Source organism: Thalassophryne amazonica, chromosome 3 (genome assembly GCF_902500255.1).
Source record: "Thalassophryne amazonica chromosome 3, fThaAma1.1, whole genome shotgun sequence".
Classification (NCBI taxonomy): Eukaryota; Metazoa; Chordata; class Actinopteri; order Batrachoidiformes; family Batrachoididae; genus Thalassophryne; species Thalassophryne amazonica.
The window spans coordinates 49,637,532-49,654,333 of record NC_047105.1 but is presented as its reverse complement, the minus strand read 5'-3'; the positions used below and the strand labels follow the sequence as shown (position 1 = coordinate 49,654,333).

At 42.4% G+C, this 16,802-nt stretch overlaps 2 protein-coding genes across 6 annotated transcripts in view; one reads left to right on the top strand and one right to left on the bottom strand.

The window, feature by feature from the left end:
* kcnab2a (potassium voltage-gated channel, shaker-related subfamily, beta member 2 a) overlaps nucleotides 1-5,146 on the top strand; it is a 269,685-nt gene extending 264,539 nt beyond the window's left edge. For all 5 annotated transcript variants that reach the window (XM_034166220.1, XM_034166218.1, XM_034166219.1 and 2 more), the window contains 3 exons: nucleotides 640-760; nucleotides 1,907-1,995; nucleotides 4,565-5,146. In XM_034166220.1, the coding sequence (XP_034022111.1) occupies nucleotides 640-760; nucleotides 1,907-1,995; nucleotides 4,565-4,654 (300 nt within the window). In that variant the 3' untranslated portion in view covers nucleotides 4,655-5,146. The remainder of the gene's footprint in view (nucleotides 1-639; nucleotides 761-1,906; nucleotides 1,996-4,564) is intronic.
* A 6,026-nt stretch (nucleotides 5,147-11,172) lies between these two features.
* The window catches only part of megf6b (multiple EGF-like-domains 6b), a 128,638-nt gene continuing 123,008 nt past the window's right edge, over nucleotides 11,173-16,802 (bottom strand). The window contains exons 26-35 of the mRNA XM_034167563.1: nucleotides 15,983-16,111; nucleotides 15,740-15,871; nucleotides 15,534-15,662; nucleotides 15,313-15,441; nucleotides 13,817-13,945; nucleotides 13,504-13,632; nucleotides 13,276-13,404; nucleotides 13,058-13,186; nucleotides 11,833-11,961; nucleotides 11,173-11,606 (exon numbers count right to left, since the gene is read on the bottom strand). Coding sequence (XP_034023454.1) covers nucleotides 11,542-11,606; nucleotides 11,833-11,961; nucleotides 13,058-13,186; nucleotides 13,276-13,404; nucleotides 13,504-13,632; nucleotides 13,817-13,945; nucleotides 15,313-15,441; nucleotides 15,534-15,662; nucleotides 15,740-15,871; nucleotides 15,983-16,111 — 1,229 coding nt within the window. The 3' untranslated portion in view covers nucleotides 11,173-11,541. The remainder of the gene's footprint in view (nucleotides 11,607-11,832; nucleotides 11,962-13,057; nucleotides 13,187-13,275; nucleotides 13,405-13,503; nucleotides 13,633-13,816; nucleotides 13,946-15,312; nucleotides 15,442-15,533; nucleotides 15,663-15,739; nucleotides 15,872-15,982; nucleotides 16,112-16,802) is intronic.

Genomic DNA, 16,802 nt, shown 5'->3' with positions numbered 1-16,802 from the left:
CACCGACGCTCCCTATCTAACCTGATGGAGCTTGAGAGGTGCTGCAAAGAGGAATGGGCAAAATTTTCCAAAGATAGGCGCGTCAAGCTTGTGGCATCATATTCAAGAAGACTTGAAACTGTAATTGCTGCCAAAGGTGCATCAACAAAGGGTGTGAATAAATGTACATGTGATTTCTTAGGGTTTTTTTTTTTTTTTTTTACTAAAAAAATAAAATGATCAGTCTCCAAAAAGTTTTGTCATGTTGTCATTATGGGGTGTAGTGAGTAGAATTTTGATGTAAAAAATTATTTTGGAAAAAGGCTGTAACATAAATTGTGGAAAAAGTGAAGCACTGTGAATACTTTCCGGACGTACTGAAACTTGTAGTATCATATTTTCTGAACGTTGATAGATTTCAGTACTTTGGTACCATAATGTTTTTTTTCTGATAGTCTTCTTTTTCAGTGTTATTGTGATTCCTAAAGCTTTTCCAAAAATAAAAAAAAAGCACAGCTGGAGTTGCGCTGTTCTGTCTGAGGTGTAGATGTCAGGAGACAGAGTCACGTGTTTAAAAACAGGCCCTGATGACGCAGGAGCTGCAGCGCACTGGTGTGAGCAGGGCTGTGTTTTTGAGCAGGTGTGCTGTGTTTTCGACAGGGTTACCAGTGGTTGAAGGACAAGATCTTGAGCGAGGAGGGCCGGCGTCAGCAGGCGAAGTTGAAAGAGCTGCAGGCAATCGCGGAGCGGCTGGGCTGCACTCTGCCCCAACTCGCCATCGGTACGCAGATACACTCTGCCGCTCTCTCTCTTTCTGTCTGTCTGTCCGTCCCTCTGCCTCTCCGATCGCCCTCTTTCACGGCGCCATCAGATCCCAGCAGTATGTTTTGTTTGTTGGTGTGCTGAGAGACTAGAACATGGCAAAATAAGTGAGACAGTGACCAGAATCCTGTCAACAAAATTGAGTAGATATAGTGCAGAGCCTCCAGTGCACGCTCAGACACAGGAGTAACATTAACTTGAGCATATGGAATAGAAACGGTCTTGAATCTTCATATGTTTTTCCCCAAGTGCCGGCGTTTTTAACAGTTTGCGGTGTCGGTATTAAAATAACATCCTACTGTCGCGTTCACTCTTGGGCATCACGGTGTGAATGTGCAAACACCAAAAGATGCAGAGGCTTTGGGGGGCTGGTGAAGCATCAGAGATGAGAGGCATGCAGAGTAAATCCAGGACACGGTGTCTTATCTCAGCACAGATCCCAACTGATTCTTCCCCCTCGCGGTGATGCAGTGTTATAGATTAGTTTTCACGGCCCATTAGTGAACACACTCATCTCTCACCACTTACCATAAATTCTTCCAGCTCTACTGTAGGCAAATTTGCATCATTGTGGAATGAAAATTACAGAACAGTGTTTTCTGCCTTAAACCTGAATTCTGGTTCTATTGGAACAGCTGCTGCATTCTCAAATCACACTGTGCATTGATGCTGGAAGGAAGGAAGAGCGCGTACGTCAACAACGTCAAAAAGACCTCCAACTGTTGTCAGAGCCGCGTTTGTGGAAGCATGTTGTGGGTTTATAATCCTGCTATTTTTATAACAGAACTCTCCATCCCGTTATGCTCTAATCTTCTTACAACTATATTTGCCTCAACTGCAAAAGTGGGCAGATGTATCACATCATGCTGCTCACAATTCTGATACCACACCAACAGATGGGTTGTTTTTGTTGAGGTTGAGGAGTGGATTTACTGTGTTATTAGTGGCGTGTGTGCAGTGTTGGTGCTGTGTGAGGGTGCTGAGCAGCATCCGTGTTCTCCTCTTACGCTTAAAAGCAAAACCTGGCGCATTTGTGTGTTGTGTGAATTCGGGGGGGTGTTGAGCGGTGGTGTGGGTGTCATTGCTGTTTGCTGGTCTTCTGCAGCGTGGTGCCTACGGAATGAAGGGGTGAGCTCTGTCCTATTAGGCGCATCCAACACCGACCAGCTGATGGAGAACATAGGAGCCATCCAGGTGAGGACTCACGTTTGTTTGTTTTGGGAGAAAAACTCATTTCATTCCTGCATTATGCACTCTGTAAAATGGCACCCAGGATGCCTGGGTGCAGCTCAGCCTCATGGGTAGTTTGCACGCTCGGCTGCTTTTACTGTACCGAGTTAATAAGGTCATGGAGCAGCGCTCGCCAGAGGGATTTGAGACGATCGCTTGGCCACTTCCTCCTCTCCTGATAAGACGCACTCTTAATGGGTTTTCAGACCGATGGGGGTTTTTGTTCCCTCTTCACATTATGTCTAACCTTCACTAAAGAGCATTCCTACTCTTCTCTGTTTTGTTTTGCATGCACAGTCCTGTGTACTTCTATGTGTACACATTGGTAAACTAGATGTGTATACGATACATCTCCTCGTCTAAGTACATTTTGATATTTCGGCTCTGAAATGTTAACGTTCGCATTTCCGCAGGGCCCTGTTGTTACTCATTTTACTGGAAATTCTGTCACAAACCTTTAGATGTTAGACTTCACTTCAGGCCCTGACAAGTCCAGCTTGCCTGTTCAGGTTGTGCTTCATGTATTTGCAGTGACTGAAATTTTGTAATTTTGTCTCTTTGCACCACCACAATGGAGTTTAACTGAAACATTTGAGATGTGTGTGCAGTGTAGAGTTTCAGCTTTAAGCTGAACAAAAATATCACTATCTGTGTAGGAATTACAGCCACTTTTATACACGTCCCTCCATTTTCTGGGCCAGTTTGGACACATGTTCTTGAATATGTTGTGGACTTGATTCCCATCAATCATTATAGTGAAGCAGATAACAGAATATTTACAGAGGAGTCTTTCACATGGTAAAACAAGCACCAGATTCAGCATAAATAGTCCTTAGACATTACTCTTTTGAAAAATCCGATTGGCCACTTGAATTTCCAATAGGCAGCCAGGTAGCGGTCAATTGAAGAATTACACATGGGTCATAATTTAAAGATGCTCCAATCATATTGAAAATTCTACCACATTATTTGTCTAATAATAAATATTCCAAAAAAGTATAGTTCAGAGTGTCTATGACTGAATCCACCAGGACTTTTCCTAGAGCTGGCTGCTCATCTAAACTGAGCAATTAAGGGAGAAGGCCTCAGTCAGGGAGGTGACCCAGAACCTGATAGTCACTCTGTCAGAGCTGGCGTGCCACAAAGGAATTCACTTTGCCGTGAATGCCAGGCATCATGGTTGGAGAAACTAGGCACCATCCCTACAGTGAAGTATGGTGGTGGCAGCATCATGCTGTGGGGATGTTTTTCAGTAGTAGGAACTGGGAGACTGGTCAGGATTAAGGGAAAGATGAATGCAGCAATGTACAAAGACATCCTGGATGAAAACCTGCTTCAGAACGCTCTTGACCTCAGACTGGGGCGTGGTTCATCTTTTAGCAGGACAATGACCCTAAGTACACAGTCAAGATATCAAAGGAGTGGCTTCAGGACAACTCTGTGAATGTCCTTGAGTGGCCCAGCCAGAGCCCAGACCTGAACCTGATTGAACATCTCTGAAAATGGCTGTGCCATGACGCTCCCCATCCAACCTGATGGAGCTTGAGAGGTGCTGCAAGGAGGAATGGACAAAACTGCCCAAAGATAGGTGCACCAAGCTTGTGGCATCATAATCAAGAAGATCTGAGGCTGTAATTTGCTGCTAAAGATGCATCAACAAAGGGTGTGAATACGTATGCACAAGTAATTTATTAGTTTTTTAAATGTTTAATTAATTTGCAAAAATAAAAATCGTGTCATTATGGGCTCTTGGGAGTAGAATTTTAAGGGGAAAAAATGAATTTGCTCCATTTTGGAACAAGGCTGTAACGTAATAAAATGTGGAAAAAGTGAAGCGCTGTGAATACTTCTGGATGCACGGTATATGACCCTTAAAAATAAAGTATTTGGTTAGCCCTGGAATAAACACTGAAAAGAATGGTCAGTTTAATCAATATTTGAAATAATTGCAGATGTAGGGAATACCATCCCAGTTTTCAAATCACAGTTTTGGATTTAGAGTTCATAGAGATCCACAATTACGAATTTTAACCGGAAAAGCATTCAGGGCATGACTTAATGCATTAAGGTCACAGAGGTCCACATTTGGATGAAATAAACAAACAATAGTTCTTTTTCTTTCTTTCTTTTTTTGCTGAAACACACCAAATTGTGAACACATGCATTTTAGGCCAGACCATCAGGTTAAATGAAAATCTGTCATCATCTACGTAAAACCTTTGTGCAGTTCGATCTATAATCTAGTTTTCCGAATATAATTAAAAGATTATTTAAAAATATACTTTGAGTTCTTTAAATGAAGTATACTACAAAGTAACTGCTGTAAACTGTAATTTAATGTATATTCTGTCATCAGTGTTTTAACGTCTATAAAAACAAATCAGGATCAAATGCAGCCAGAATCTTACTGCTCACTACCATCTAGAGGTCTTATTCCGCAACTGTTGATGATTTCTGACTGTTTGATCCTGAGCTTTCATAAAATACTTTTTGTATTAGAAATAAGAGATGAATTGTTTGTGTTCTTTTGCAGGTTCTTCCAAAGTTATCATCCTCCATCACACACGAGGTGGACAGCATCCTGGGGAACAAGCCGTACAGTAAAAAGGACTACCGCTCCTAACATGCGGCACAGCTCTGCCTAGCAGGGTCGCAGCCACTGCACCCTGCTTTTGCCTGATCCTCTGTTTGCTTGAGCTTTTACTGAGTGAGACCCTGGCGCATGAGTCTGGCTTCGTCGAGGCCACACAGGGCACCTCATTTAGAGTTACAGGGATAAGAAAAAGGGGGGAATAAGTCACCTCCACACGAAGGGATTGACCATGAAGATGAGAGTGGAAGAGAGTGTATGCTCATACTTGTACATTCAAGTCAGCTGAACGTGTTTTAAAATCATAGGGAGACTTAAAAATATATATATTTAAGAAAAAGCACACGCTTGCTTGGCAGCCAGATTTCTTTTTTGCTTTTGGTTTTTCTAAAAAAATTTAAATGAATGCAGCTAAAAGAAAGATTAAATTCATATTGTGTGAATATGGTGCACATGTACCATAACCATGCATTTCTTCAGACTTTGTGTTTACGAACACTCGTGTACTGTACAATTCTGTCAAAACAACTGTCGTCTGTGTTTTCGGTGTACGAGCCTTCGGACTCGAGGGCTTAAACAATCAGCACTTTAGTGTTGTCAGCATAGTGGAGGGTTGTTGTTTTTGTTGTTGTTGTTAAGGTGTGGAAACTGTCTGATCTCACCGCCGTTGCACTATAGAACCCTCTGCGTAATCCTGCTCTCCTCCTAGTCTTCACTGGCAGTGCGTGCGTTTTGCACGACGTGCGGTAAAGTCGTGCACTCGGCAAGACTGAGAGGGTGAAGACGCTTATTCCTTCATCCTGAAACATAACAATGATAGACTGCGTGAAATCACTGTGTTAGCAGGTACAAGGTTCATATCAGCCTCACAGGAAATAGTTCCATTTAGTTCCAAATATTTTTGCCTTATTTACATACGACGACCATGCTTTGGCGTAGACGAGTAGCTTCACAGGATGAGAAGTGCTTCAGAATAGAGTTTGAATTGTTTAGCAGCTCAGGGAACGGAGCCGGTGGTGTCAGTCCAACGTTGCATTTACTCGTATTTGCCTGCCTATGTGCGTGATATTTTGCGTGGTTTGAGCCAAAGATTATCTGTGACGACACGAGCGCTTCATTCTGACTTCCTGCAGTCATGTTTAAAGCATGTTGTTATCTATCTACAGTACGGACTTTCCTCTGCGTGTGTATCTTTACTCAGCCACGCTTTTATACCAGTAAACATTTCCGACCTTCATATACGGAACGCGTACGTGCAGCTACTCGCTTTAGGAACAGTTACGATTCACCTCAGGCAGCAGATGACCTGAGACGTGCAGGAAATAGTCTACTGCGAAAGCTGCGCTGTAGTCAATGTTCATTCTCTGATTTTTTTTTTTTTTTTTTTTTTTTTTTAAAGCACAAGTGGATTGCATGGAAGCATATGGACCCCATACAGGGGGCGTTGTAGGATTAGCACGCTTAATAACACCTGTTGATCTTTGCTAACATTCTACGCAAACATAGTACAGATTACCAGCAAGGAATCAGGTGTAGGTAGAGTCACATTTAACATTACTGCATAAGGATGTGCGTGTTTTTCAGTAAGTTAATATTTGTGTCCCTGCTGTTGATCCTGTCTGTTTGTATGACAGAAAAACTATTCTCTGTGTTAACCTGTCGTATTAGTCAGCGTCTGGTTTTAGGTCCTGTATATGTGGGCGTGACTACAAGCCGTTCTCTCAGAATAATGATTAAAAAAAACGTTAACTGGAGTTTGTGTGTCTTAATATTTCCATCAGCAGGGAGAGGAAGCAGATTCCTTTGAGACTTTAACGGTATCGCTGTGCATTTTTGTTCCACCTGCCAAAATAAAACCACTCTGTAGAGGTACGTGTCGATGCTTCACACGAAGACATTCACGCTTTAACAGGTCCCAGTTTCATCACAATCGCTGTTGTGACATTAACGACTCGTAAAGCGAAACAAGACCCACAGATGGCAGAGAGCTTATTATATTTAAGGTTTTAGGGTGTACAGAGAATATATTTTTATGTTTTAGCCTTTAACATAGTAGGGAGAATTTAAAAAATATAAATATATGTATACTTTTTATTTTTTTGGTCATCATGCTGCATTTTCCTATCACTATTGTATGAAGACTGGGAGAGAAATCGATTTCGTGTGGTGTGCATCATGAGGAACTCTCTGTACATACCTGTACTCGGACTGTTGTATATATTTGTGATCACCTCTGCCTTTTTAGTTTTTTTGTTTGTTTTGTTTTGCAGGTGTGGCTATATGCACTGTGCTTGACTCTGAACTTAGACAGGATGTACAGCTTTGATCTTCAGTGAAAATGAAATGATAAAAAGTAAATGACAGCGTGACTTTATTTGTTGGAGCTCCTCATTCTGGGTCATTCAGGGGAACATTTAACACCCTGGAGGTCTGATCTTTTTGGAACATGCTGCGTTCAGGTGTGACATATAAATACGAAGCAGTTTACATATAAAATTAGAAGAAAATGTTTCCACACTCCAGCCTGGAAAAGGTTCATGTGAATGTTTTATACTGATTCCACCTCAGACTGAGGATCATCGTTGTAATGCAGCCAGGTCCACAGCGTGACTTTTGTGATTTTTCCTCTAAACCACCACAGTGTTGAACTGAAGCAGTCAAAATGTGCATGTAGGGTCAACTTTAAGATTTTCAAAAAAAAAAAGGGGGGGGGGGGGGTCAGCTCGTTTTCCAGAAGGCACATGGGAGATTGATCTGTTTTCTTGTATGAAATTCCTTTCTATTCCATTCCGGTAATGCAATAGACAAAAGTTGTGCCAATCACAGATGTAGAAGACTGTAACTCTTTGACAAATTGACAGTGTTGCCTTGGTGGTATCCCTGGTCATGGTCACTGTTATTGAGAAAGGGTTAAAAACCCTTAAAAAAAAAAAAAAAAGCATGCACGCTGACGGTTAAAACTTCTCCTGTCAACGTCTGAAGGTGTGGCTCAACATTACGGTATATGTCCTCGAAAAGAATTACACACAAGTCTACATCATTATGCCTCCTGTAGACGAATCTGCCTTTCATACATGACATTGTATGATCAACATTGAATCTCTTGCCTCAAGGACATGCAGATGGGAGGTAGAACCCCAATTCCAATGAAGTTGGGACATTGTGTGAAATGTAAATAAAAACAAGACAGTGATTTGCAAATCCTCTTCAACCTATATTCAAATGAATACACCAAAAAGACAAGATATTTAATGTTCAAACTACGACTTTTTTGTTTATGTGCAAATATTTGCTCATTTTGAAATGAGCAAATAAAAGACTGGGAAAGTTGATGAATGCTCAAAGAACACCTATTTGGAACATTCCACAGGTGAACAGGCTAATTGGAAACAGATGAGTCTCATGATTGGGTATAAAAGGAGCATCCTCAAAAGTCTCAGCTATTCACAAGCAAAGATGGGGTGAGGATCACCACTTTGTGAACAACTGTGAAAAAATAGTCCAACAGTTTAAGAACAATGTACCTCAATGTTCAATTGCAAGGAATTTAGGGATTCCATCATCTGCAGATCTGCATAATCAGAAGATTCAGAGAATCTGGAGAACTTTCTACACGTAAGCAGCAAGGCCGAAAACCAACACTGAATGCCCGTGACCTTCGATCCCTCAGGCGGCACTGCGTTAAAAACCGACATCATTATGTAAAGGATCTCACTGCATGGGCTCAGGAACATTTCAGAAAACCATTGTCAGTTAACACAATTAATCACTACATCTACAGGTGCAAGTTAAAACTCTACCATGCAAAGCAAAAGCCATACATCAACAACATCCAGAAACGCCGCTGCCTTCTCTGGGCCCGAGTTCATTTGAAATGGGCACACACAAAGTGGAAACATGCTGTGGTCTGAAGAGTCCAAATTTCAAATTGTTTTTGGAAATCATGGACGTCATGTCCTCCGGACAAAAGAGGAAAAAGACCATCCAGATTGTTACCAGCACAAAGTTCAAAAGCTAGCATCTGTGATGGTATGGGGGTGTGTTAGTGCCCATGGCATGGGAAACTTACACATCTGTGATGGCACCATCAGTGCTGAAAGGTACATCCAGGTTTTGGAGCAACACATGCTGCCATCCAAGCAACGTCTTTTTCAGGGACGTCCCTGCTTATTTCAGCAAGACAACCCCAAGCCACATTCTGCACGTGTTAAAACAGTGTGGCTTCATAGTAAACGAGTGCGGGTACTAGACTGGCCTGCCTGCAGTCCAGACCTGTCGCCCACTGAAAATGTGTGGCACATTATGAAGCACAAAATACAACAACAGAGATCCCGGACTGTTGAACAACTGAAATCGTACATCAAGCAAGAATGGGAAAGAATTCCACCTACAAAGCTTCAACAATTAGTGTCCTCAGTTCCCAAACGTTTATTGAGTGTTGTTAGAAGGAAAGGTGATGTAACACAGTGGTAAACATACCACTGTCCCAGCTTTTTTGAAACATTTTCAAAATGGGGAAATATTTGCACAAAAACGTTTATCAGTTTGAACATTAAATATCTTGTTTTGTGGTGTATTCAATTGAATATAGGTTGAAGAGGATTTGCAAATCATTATATTCTTGTTGTGTGCTGGGGGGCTGGGGTGGACATGGTTTTTTTGGACGTGTGTTTATTTTCCTTCCTAGGTGGTTTGGAACTGATCTCTGGGAAAGCTGTGCTGCAGAAGAGTCTCTCACCTTTATTATGATGATTGGCTGCACCTGCTGTGATCTCGTGCGGCTCTCTATTAGGAGGAAGTGCAGATCTAAGGGCTTTCAGCTGGTACCTATGTGGTAATGAGAAGCTGCATTTAGGCCGGCAGTGAGTTGGACTGGATTGCCGGAGAATTGAACTTTGTTGCATTCTTGTGAAGAGTATGTGAGGACGCCGAGGGCTGCTCCAGAGGCTGACATCACGTCTGTGAAGGAGGATGAGGGTGAGAGGCAAGCGCTGTCAGCACACGTCAGAGGTGATTATTCCTAAAAGCTAAATTGTTTATATGTTGTGGCGTTTGATGCAGTTAAAATTAAAGAATTGAAGATAATTGTTCTGATTGCTCCTCACGGCTGTGGTGAAGGGATTGATGATCTTCCACTCACTGTGAACAGCTGTTTGTGTGAAGTAGGTCCGCAGTAAGATCTGAACGTGTTGCTGACAAGTGTGCCTCTGTGGAGAAAATTGTGGATAATGATAGTATGAATAACCTCACTTCTGCTCCTCCTTCACAGAGCATTGTTCTGGAAAGCCACCTGGGGGGGGGGGGGGGGGGGGGGGGGGTGTTGACGGAACGATTGAGTCCAGAAGATTCGGGCTCGGATCTGTTGTGGCGCTGAGAGAGTGCGCCACTTGTCCACCTCACCAGACTTTTATTATTTAGATTTTATGTACAGCACAGGGTGACAGTAATAAATCTGTTTTTCTTTCTGGAGCTGCTTCTGGTCAATTAGTGCTGGGTTCTGTTGGACTCTGGGCCGCTCCTCGGTCCGCGTCCCTCACATAACAATTCTGTTCTCATTTACATTTTACACAACGTCCCAACTTCAATGTAATTGGGGTTGTACTTTGGTATCCAGCAGTACCTAAGACTGAGTGCATCGTGAAATTCCCTCTTGTTCAGGTTGAAGTTTTCCAACTTTAATGGCAATGCTGTTAACCAGCTCGAGGCACACTTCATCTTAGCCAGGTTGTTTGTTCTGAGTTGTGCTCATCTTCTTGCGGAGCTGCTGTAGAATGGTGTTCTGATCTTCTCTCATATTGACAATCCTCCTGCTGGATATCGGTGCAGTGCTGTCTTGATTGTTGATGTGTGCGACCAGTTGAGTAGTTGCGCGCCAATTGGCAAAGTAAAGATCAGCAGCGTCGAAGAAAATAGAGCAGAACTCGTTCATCCGCAGAGCAGATACGGCCATCTGTAATTGCCGAGATAAATAACTTATCCACAGTTGAATCCTGTCGCGCCAGGTGCTGCTTAATGTCAGGCAGTTCTGATGTAGTACGTCAGTTTAAGCCACTCACCAATGCTGTGTAAGACACTTATGGTTCTGTCATCGCAATCTTCAACAGAACTGTTAGTTGGTCGCACGATGAGCTTACCAATTTTTCAGCATGTTTGCAACATCCCTTCTCACTTCCAGTGTAGTCACCATATTTTATGTAAATCAAGTGCAAGACATATTCATTGGCTTGGAATTGTTCAGTGTTTTATATCAGCAGTCATTTTTGTGTTTACTTTGTTCATTTACTTTTGTCCTCTGAAAAATGGATGAAATGTGTGCAGAAATTGAAATTCTGAAGTAATTACATTTGATATTTTTGTTAAACCCCTTGAATTAGATAACACTACAAACATCTTGATAGTTTCAGTTTAACTCCATTGTGATGGTGTATTATTAAATTATGAAATTTGTCACTGGCCAAATATTTGTGGACCCATCTGCTTCTCGTAAAAAGTACTGGTGGACTTCATGCTGTAAACAGAAAATCTGTGCCAAGTGAAGAAATGTTTACAAATTCCATCATTCTTCAGATATGTTTTCATACAAAATTAGAGGCAATTAATTTACATAAAGCACCTACAAATATTTCATAGACAATTTGAAAATACAGAAGACCATTAATTACTGTAAAACACATTTCAGGTTTGTTTGTCTTGTAAGAAACATGCATCTTGAAGACTTGAGGCATTTGGTTACAGTCGGACAGAAAAAGTTCAGGTGTAACGTAAATAGTTTGTAGGACTCTGGTGCAGCTCTCGTCCAAACATGGAATCATGTTTCTCCTTAGAGTCTTTTTCCATGAAGGGGTTCAGCTGCTCATTACGGCGTCCTGTCCCACACGTTCACCTGCCGTAGTCTGCAGTAAAAACTGTCTCAGGAGCTACTATAATGAGTTGTCATGGTGCGATTCTCCCCTGCTGCTCCTGTAGTCTACGTGCAGGGCTCCGTCTGAGAAAAACAGACATTTATAGTCAGTGTCAATAAGAACTGGAAAGTGCAACTTCTGCACTTGTGACCAGAACACCTCCAGCACCTGACTGCTGTCAGCACTTAAACTAGTAATTCACTTATTTGTCATCTCAGCTAAAATGATGCTCGCACTCTGACTCTGGTTTTGCTGCCGTCGCTAAGTATCTAACCGCTGAAGACAGCAGGGATGCAGGTTAATTATTACCTTCCTGACAGGAGGGTCCGATATAGCCGTACAGGCAGGTGCAGCGGCCGCTCCGACGGTCACACTGTGACCCGTTCTCACAGCTACAGCTCTGCCCACAGTCTGGCCCGTAGTGATCTGGGCTGCAGTCTGACACAAAATCGACAGTCACGATTAACATGATGCATCCAAATAATCCAGTGCGGTTCATTGCACAAAGGTTCAGCAGACTTTTGTGAAGGGTTTTTCCTTCTCATTAATGTGTGAACTACCACCAATTGTACACATTCTTCATCTGTCCCTGCTCCGCCCCAAAATGATTAACTGAATTGTGTGTGCAACCACTCACCCGAATGAGCTAATCGTGTGGCGCAGTGCAGGGACAGATGGAAAATGTGTTGTGCACTACTGGTCTGGATGATAAACTTTTACTCTCTCTCAGTGACAACCACACCTGCTCCTAATCCACCAACTATCCACTAAGTGGCAAACACATCTATAGGATATTGTTACAATGGCAGAACAAAGTTATTTTTGATTGATCTGGGCCATCAGAGTTAAAAGTTTAATGTGCAGTTTATTGTTTTAGTTATCGTGTTAAACTGAAGGGGATGGACTCCGTATCTATTTACAGGTCATATTCCATGGAATAATTATCCACTTGCTCATTAAAATAAACCTAAAAAAATGTTTAGTAAAAGCCAGTCTTTCAGTGTTAAGATTCTTCATAAATGTCGTTGGACTATTCCAGAGCAGAAAAAATAAAATGCCTTACGAATTTTCTTTATGCACCCCCCCTTTTTTCTTTCTTTAACATTCATTTAATGATTTTGCAGTATTTTAAAGATCTGACACAGAATTTCATGGTTTATGTTATAGGTTAGCCCCAGTCTCCCCAAATGCTTTGTGAAAATCAAGCTTTTAGTTTTCAAGTTGTTGGGGTTATAATAATGTTTCGTGTATTTCAAAACATAATTTCCTTGATGAATGGAAAACCTATAATTCATCTCAGGTCATCACTAAAATTTGAGTCAGTTGTCACCTGTCCCAAAAAAACTCCTACATTATGTCCATATTGTAAGTGTTGCTGTCTGCCAGATAAACTGAGCTGGGTACATGTTCCCATTTCCCCAAGGAGACGTTCCAACGAGGACATGCTCGTCTTTCCCTGAGGAATTAAAGGACTGAGTGGTGGACAGGCTGGTGAACTGTCAGTCGGCACCAAGATCTGCATTTCCACAGTTACCGATGTTGCATCTGGACCCAGTCTTTCCTGAAGAGCAGAGACATTGTCCAGTCACGTGATCACATGGTGCATCGTCCTCACAGTCGCACAGTTTGGTACAGCCGTGACCATAGGTACCCAGCTCGCACACTGGCAGGACAGGATCGGGAGAAGACAAACTTTCAGAAATCTGTTTGTCTTTAAAAAGCCTGGAAATTTCTGAGTGCAGACTGACTAACCTTTTTGACAGTGATCGCCTTGGTAACCTGGAGGACAGGCGCACTGGCCGGACACAGGGTGGCAAGAGGCGCCATTCATGCAGTCGCACCACAGCTGGCACATCGACCCGAAAAAAAGAGGCGGACAGGCTGAGAACATAAACCATATTAAAGATTTCAATTGTTTGGTTCAATGAATCACATCAAAAGTACATTAATATTTCAGTGTCTGTTCTGTGCAGTGCTCACCGTGTTCACATGCGTGTCCATAGTACCCTGGACCACACTGACACGCTCCTGTCACCCTGTCACAAGTGCTGTTATTCTGACAGTTACATGTTAGCAGGCAGTCAGCACCAAATTTGCCTGCAGGGCATTCTGGGACACAAGCAAAAACAAGGAATGGATCACAAGAAGCTGGATCCAGTTTCTGGATTTAATGGTGTCCTGTGTTCAGAGGTAAGTGGGAGGTTTACACTAAAAACACTATGTAGTGTACATGTGATTTAGCCATCCCAACAAAAATGATTCATTCTGGTTTTAACTGCGTGAATGGCGTTACCTTTGTCACAGCGTGCACCAGTCCAGCCCAGACCACAGGTGCAGGCGCCGGTTACAGAGTCACACACCCCTCCATTGTTACAGCTACAGCGGCCAACGCACTGGTCCCCAAACCGGCCTGGAGGGCAGCCTGAGGCCAAACACACAGTCAAATTAGATGAAGAAAACTGAATAAAGTGAAAGGTCAGTTTTCAAAAAAAATTTCTGCAGACTTAACACACCCGGTAAAACCACTCCCACTCCTTTGGCAAGGGGTTAATTTCTGGTTCAGTCTACCTTTATAGTTTATCCCCAGTTGCTAAAACACACTTGTTTATACCTCTACCCATTTTCTCAAAACCTTAAATACAAATACAAAGATTCAAACTACATTCACAAAACCCCAAACTCTTCTTTCAAAATCAAACTAACCACCTCAAAATTAGTTATCCTGTGATCAAAACCAAACAATGTGTCCACACATACACACATCAAGCAAAAATATATTCACCAAAGAGCATTCGTTAGATACTATGTAAAATAACGCAGGACACAGCATCCAGGGCATGTAGGTAACTAAATGATGATTGTAAATGTATTTAGCAAAGAATTAACATAGTCAATGTGATATCTACATTCAGCAACATCGCAACAAACAAAAAATAAAAAGCACATCACTGCACAAAGTCACAGATTCATTCTTCAATATGTTTGTGTCATCTGACCAGAGGACTTCATACACATTACAGGCAAAATATTGCCTGTAATGTGTATGTTTTCCCCTTTTGCCTGGCAAAGGCAAAGGGGGAGAAAACCCCTATGGTGTGCCGAACCCAACCTTGACAAGACGCCGGTCCCATCATCACCAACCGTGCTTTAAATATGTCTGTTATATCACACTGCTTCCATAAACAATTAACAGTCATTTTGACTTGCGTGTGCAGCAGGACAGAACTGAGCGAAGCTTTTTAATCTACTTTTATCCTCCACTTTCCAATTATTCCATTGGGGTAGATGTCAGCAAACAAAACCCTGTTTGACTGAAAAAAAAAAAAACTTTGATTCTTTCTTCAATTGTTCTGGGGTTTAAGAAAATTATGTGAGAATAAACAGTTCCTGTGATTGGAGTTAGTGCATGTGTTTGGACCCAGAAGTCGAATTCATAGGCAGTGTGACATCACGACTTGACTTAAGCAGATAAAGGTGGAATCACCCCTCTCTGGAAGGGAGGGCGTGGCCAGTACCACCTCTTTTCCATTTAAAGCAACAGGCACATGGGAAACCTGTTTTATTGTTTTGTTTTTTTCCTCCTGACCTCACAGCCTTTGGGCAGGTTTGGATACAAACATTCATGTGTTTTTAAGATAACTAGAGACCCACAATTTCACTGTTGTGCATGAAAACGACAAAATACTTCCTAATATCTAAGCTCCATATGTCCAACAACGGCCAAGTCTGGAGGCTGTACACTGAGGCCAAAAAGAAGTGTCATGAGAACGCCACAACAACCAAACTTACTGTGTTCACAGGCGTGTCCTGTCCGTCCAGAGGGGCACACACATTGACCAGTGACAGCATCATTCTTGGCCCCATCTGCACACAGTGCCACCTGAGCACAGTCTACACCGTAACACCCAGCTGGACATGCTGACAAAAGGCACACCAGACTGTCATCATCTCGTTGTGCAAACATCAACCTGTAACACTTCTTACATAATGAACATTTTAGATAGACTCACTGAGGTTGCAGTAAGCGCCGATAAATCCAGCTGGACACTCACAGGTGCCAGTGGTAGGAATGCACCGCCCACCGTTTTTGCACTGACACTCCCTTTCACAGCTGGGGCCATAACGACCTTCTCCACATGCTAAAAATACAAAAATGTGAGGTGCATAAGAACAATGCAGAAAGAGGAGTCACTGAATGATGTCCTTTATGACGTACTTTGGTCACATTTGGAGCCACGGAAACCTGGAGCGCAGTAACATGATCCAGACACTGGGTGGCAGAGCTGGTTTGTCTCTGAGCACCGGCAGACCTGGTTACAGTTCTCCCCGTAAGTTCCTTCAACACAGACTGATGGAGATGGATACTGTTGGGGACTTTCTTACAATGTAGCAAAATCTGATTCTGAATCTTTCAAATTAGCTCTACATTTTCTAAACTAGATTTGTCAGACAGACTCACCCTGTTCGCAGCCGGTACCGGTGAATCCGGAAGGACAACCACAGTCTCCAGAGACGTGGTGACAGGACATTCCCCGAGGACAGCTGCAGTGCTGAGAGCAGCCGTCACCATACGTACCAGGAAAACATGCTGATGTCACAAAGGAAAATGAGTCACAGTGAGCATCTTGAGGATTGAGGGCTTAAGGAGAGTCCAGTTCAGTTCCATGTTTTTAACATCCACAAAAGATATGTGCTCACATGACCATTTACTTATTTACATATACATTCACATATCTCAAAGCCATGCAAATGGATTTCAATGGAATTTGATGGAGAGGCTGGCTTTGGGACAAGGAAGCATTTACTAAATATTGGTGCAGATCCTGAACTTTGGACTTTGGTCCTGGTTCCTTTGATCCTTAGTCAGCAGAATAATAGGTACCATGTGGCTTTGATATTTTGTCCTTATTCCCTTGATCATTGATTATTAAAATAACGGGTGTGTCCTGCCTTTGACCTTTTGTTTTGATTACTAAATACTTAATCAATAGACTAATGTTTGGATCTTGTCCACTAACTTTGTTCTAATTCGGGGTGGGCAACTTGTTCCAGAAAAGGCTAAGAGGGTGCAGGTTTTCTTTGCAGCCACTGGTTCCACCAGGTGATTTCACTGATTAATATCACTTTGAGCAGATGGAATCAGTTAATCAGTGAAATCACCTGGTGGAGTCAGTGGCTGCAAAGAAAACCTGCACCCAGTTGGCCCTTTCTGGAACAAGTTGCCCACCCCTGTTGTAATTGGATATTGGCTTTGATGTGTGGTCCTGAATCCTTTGATG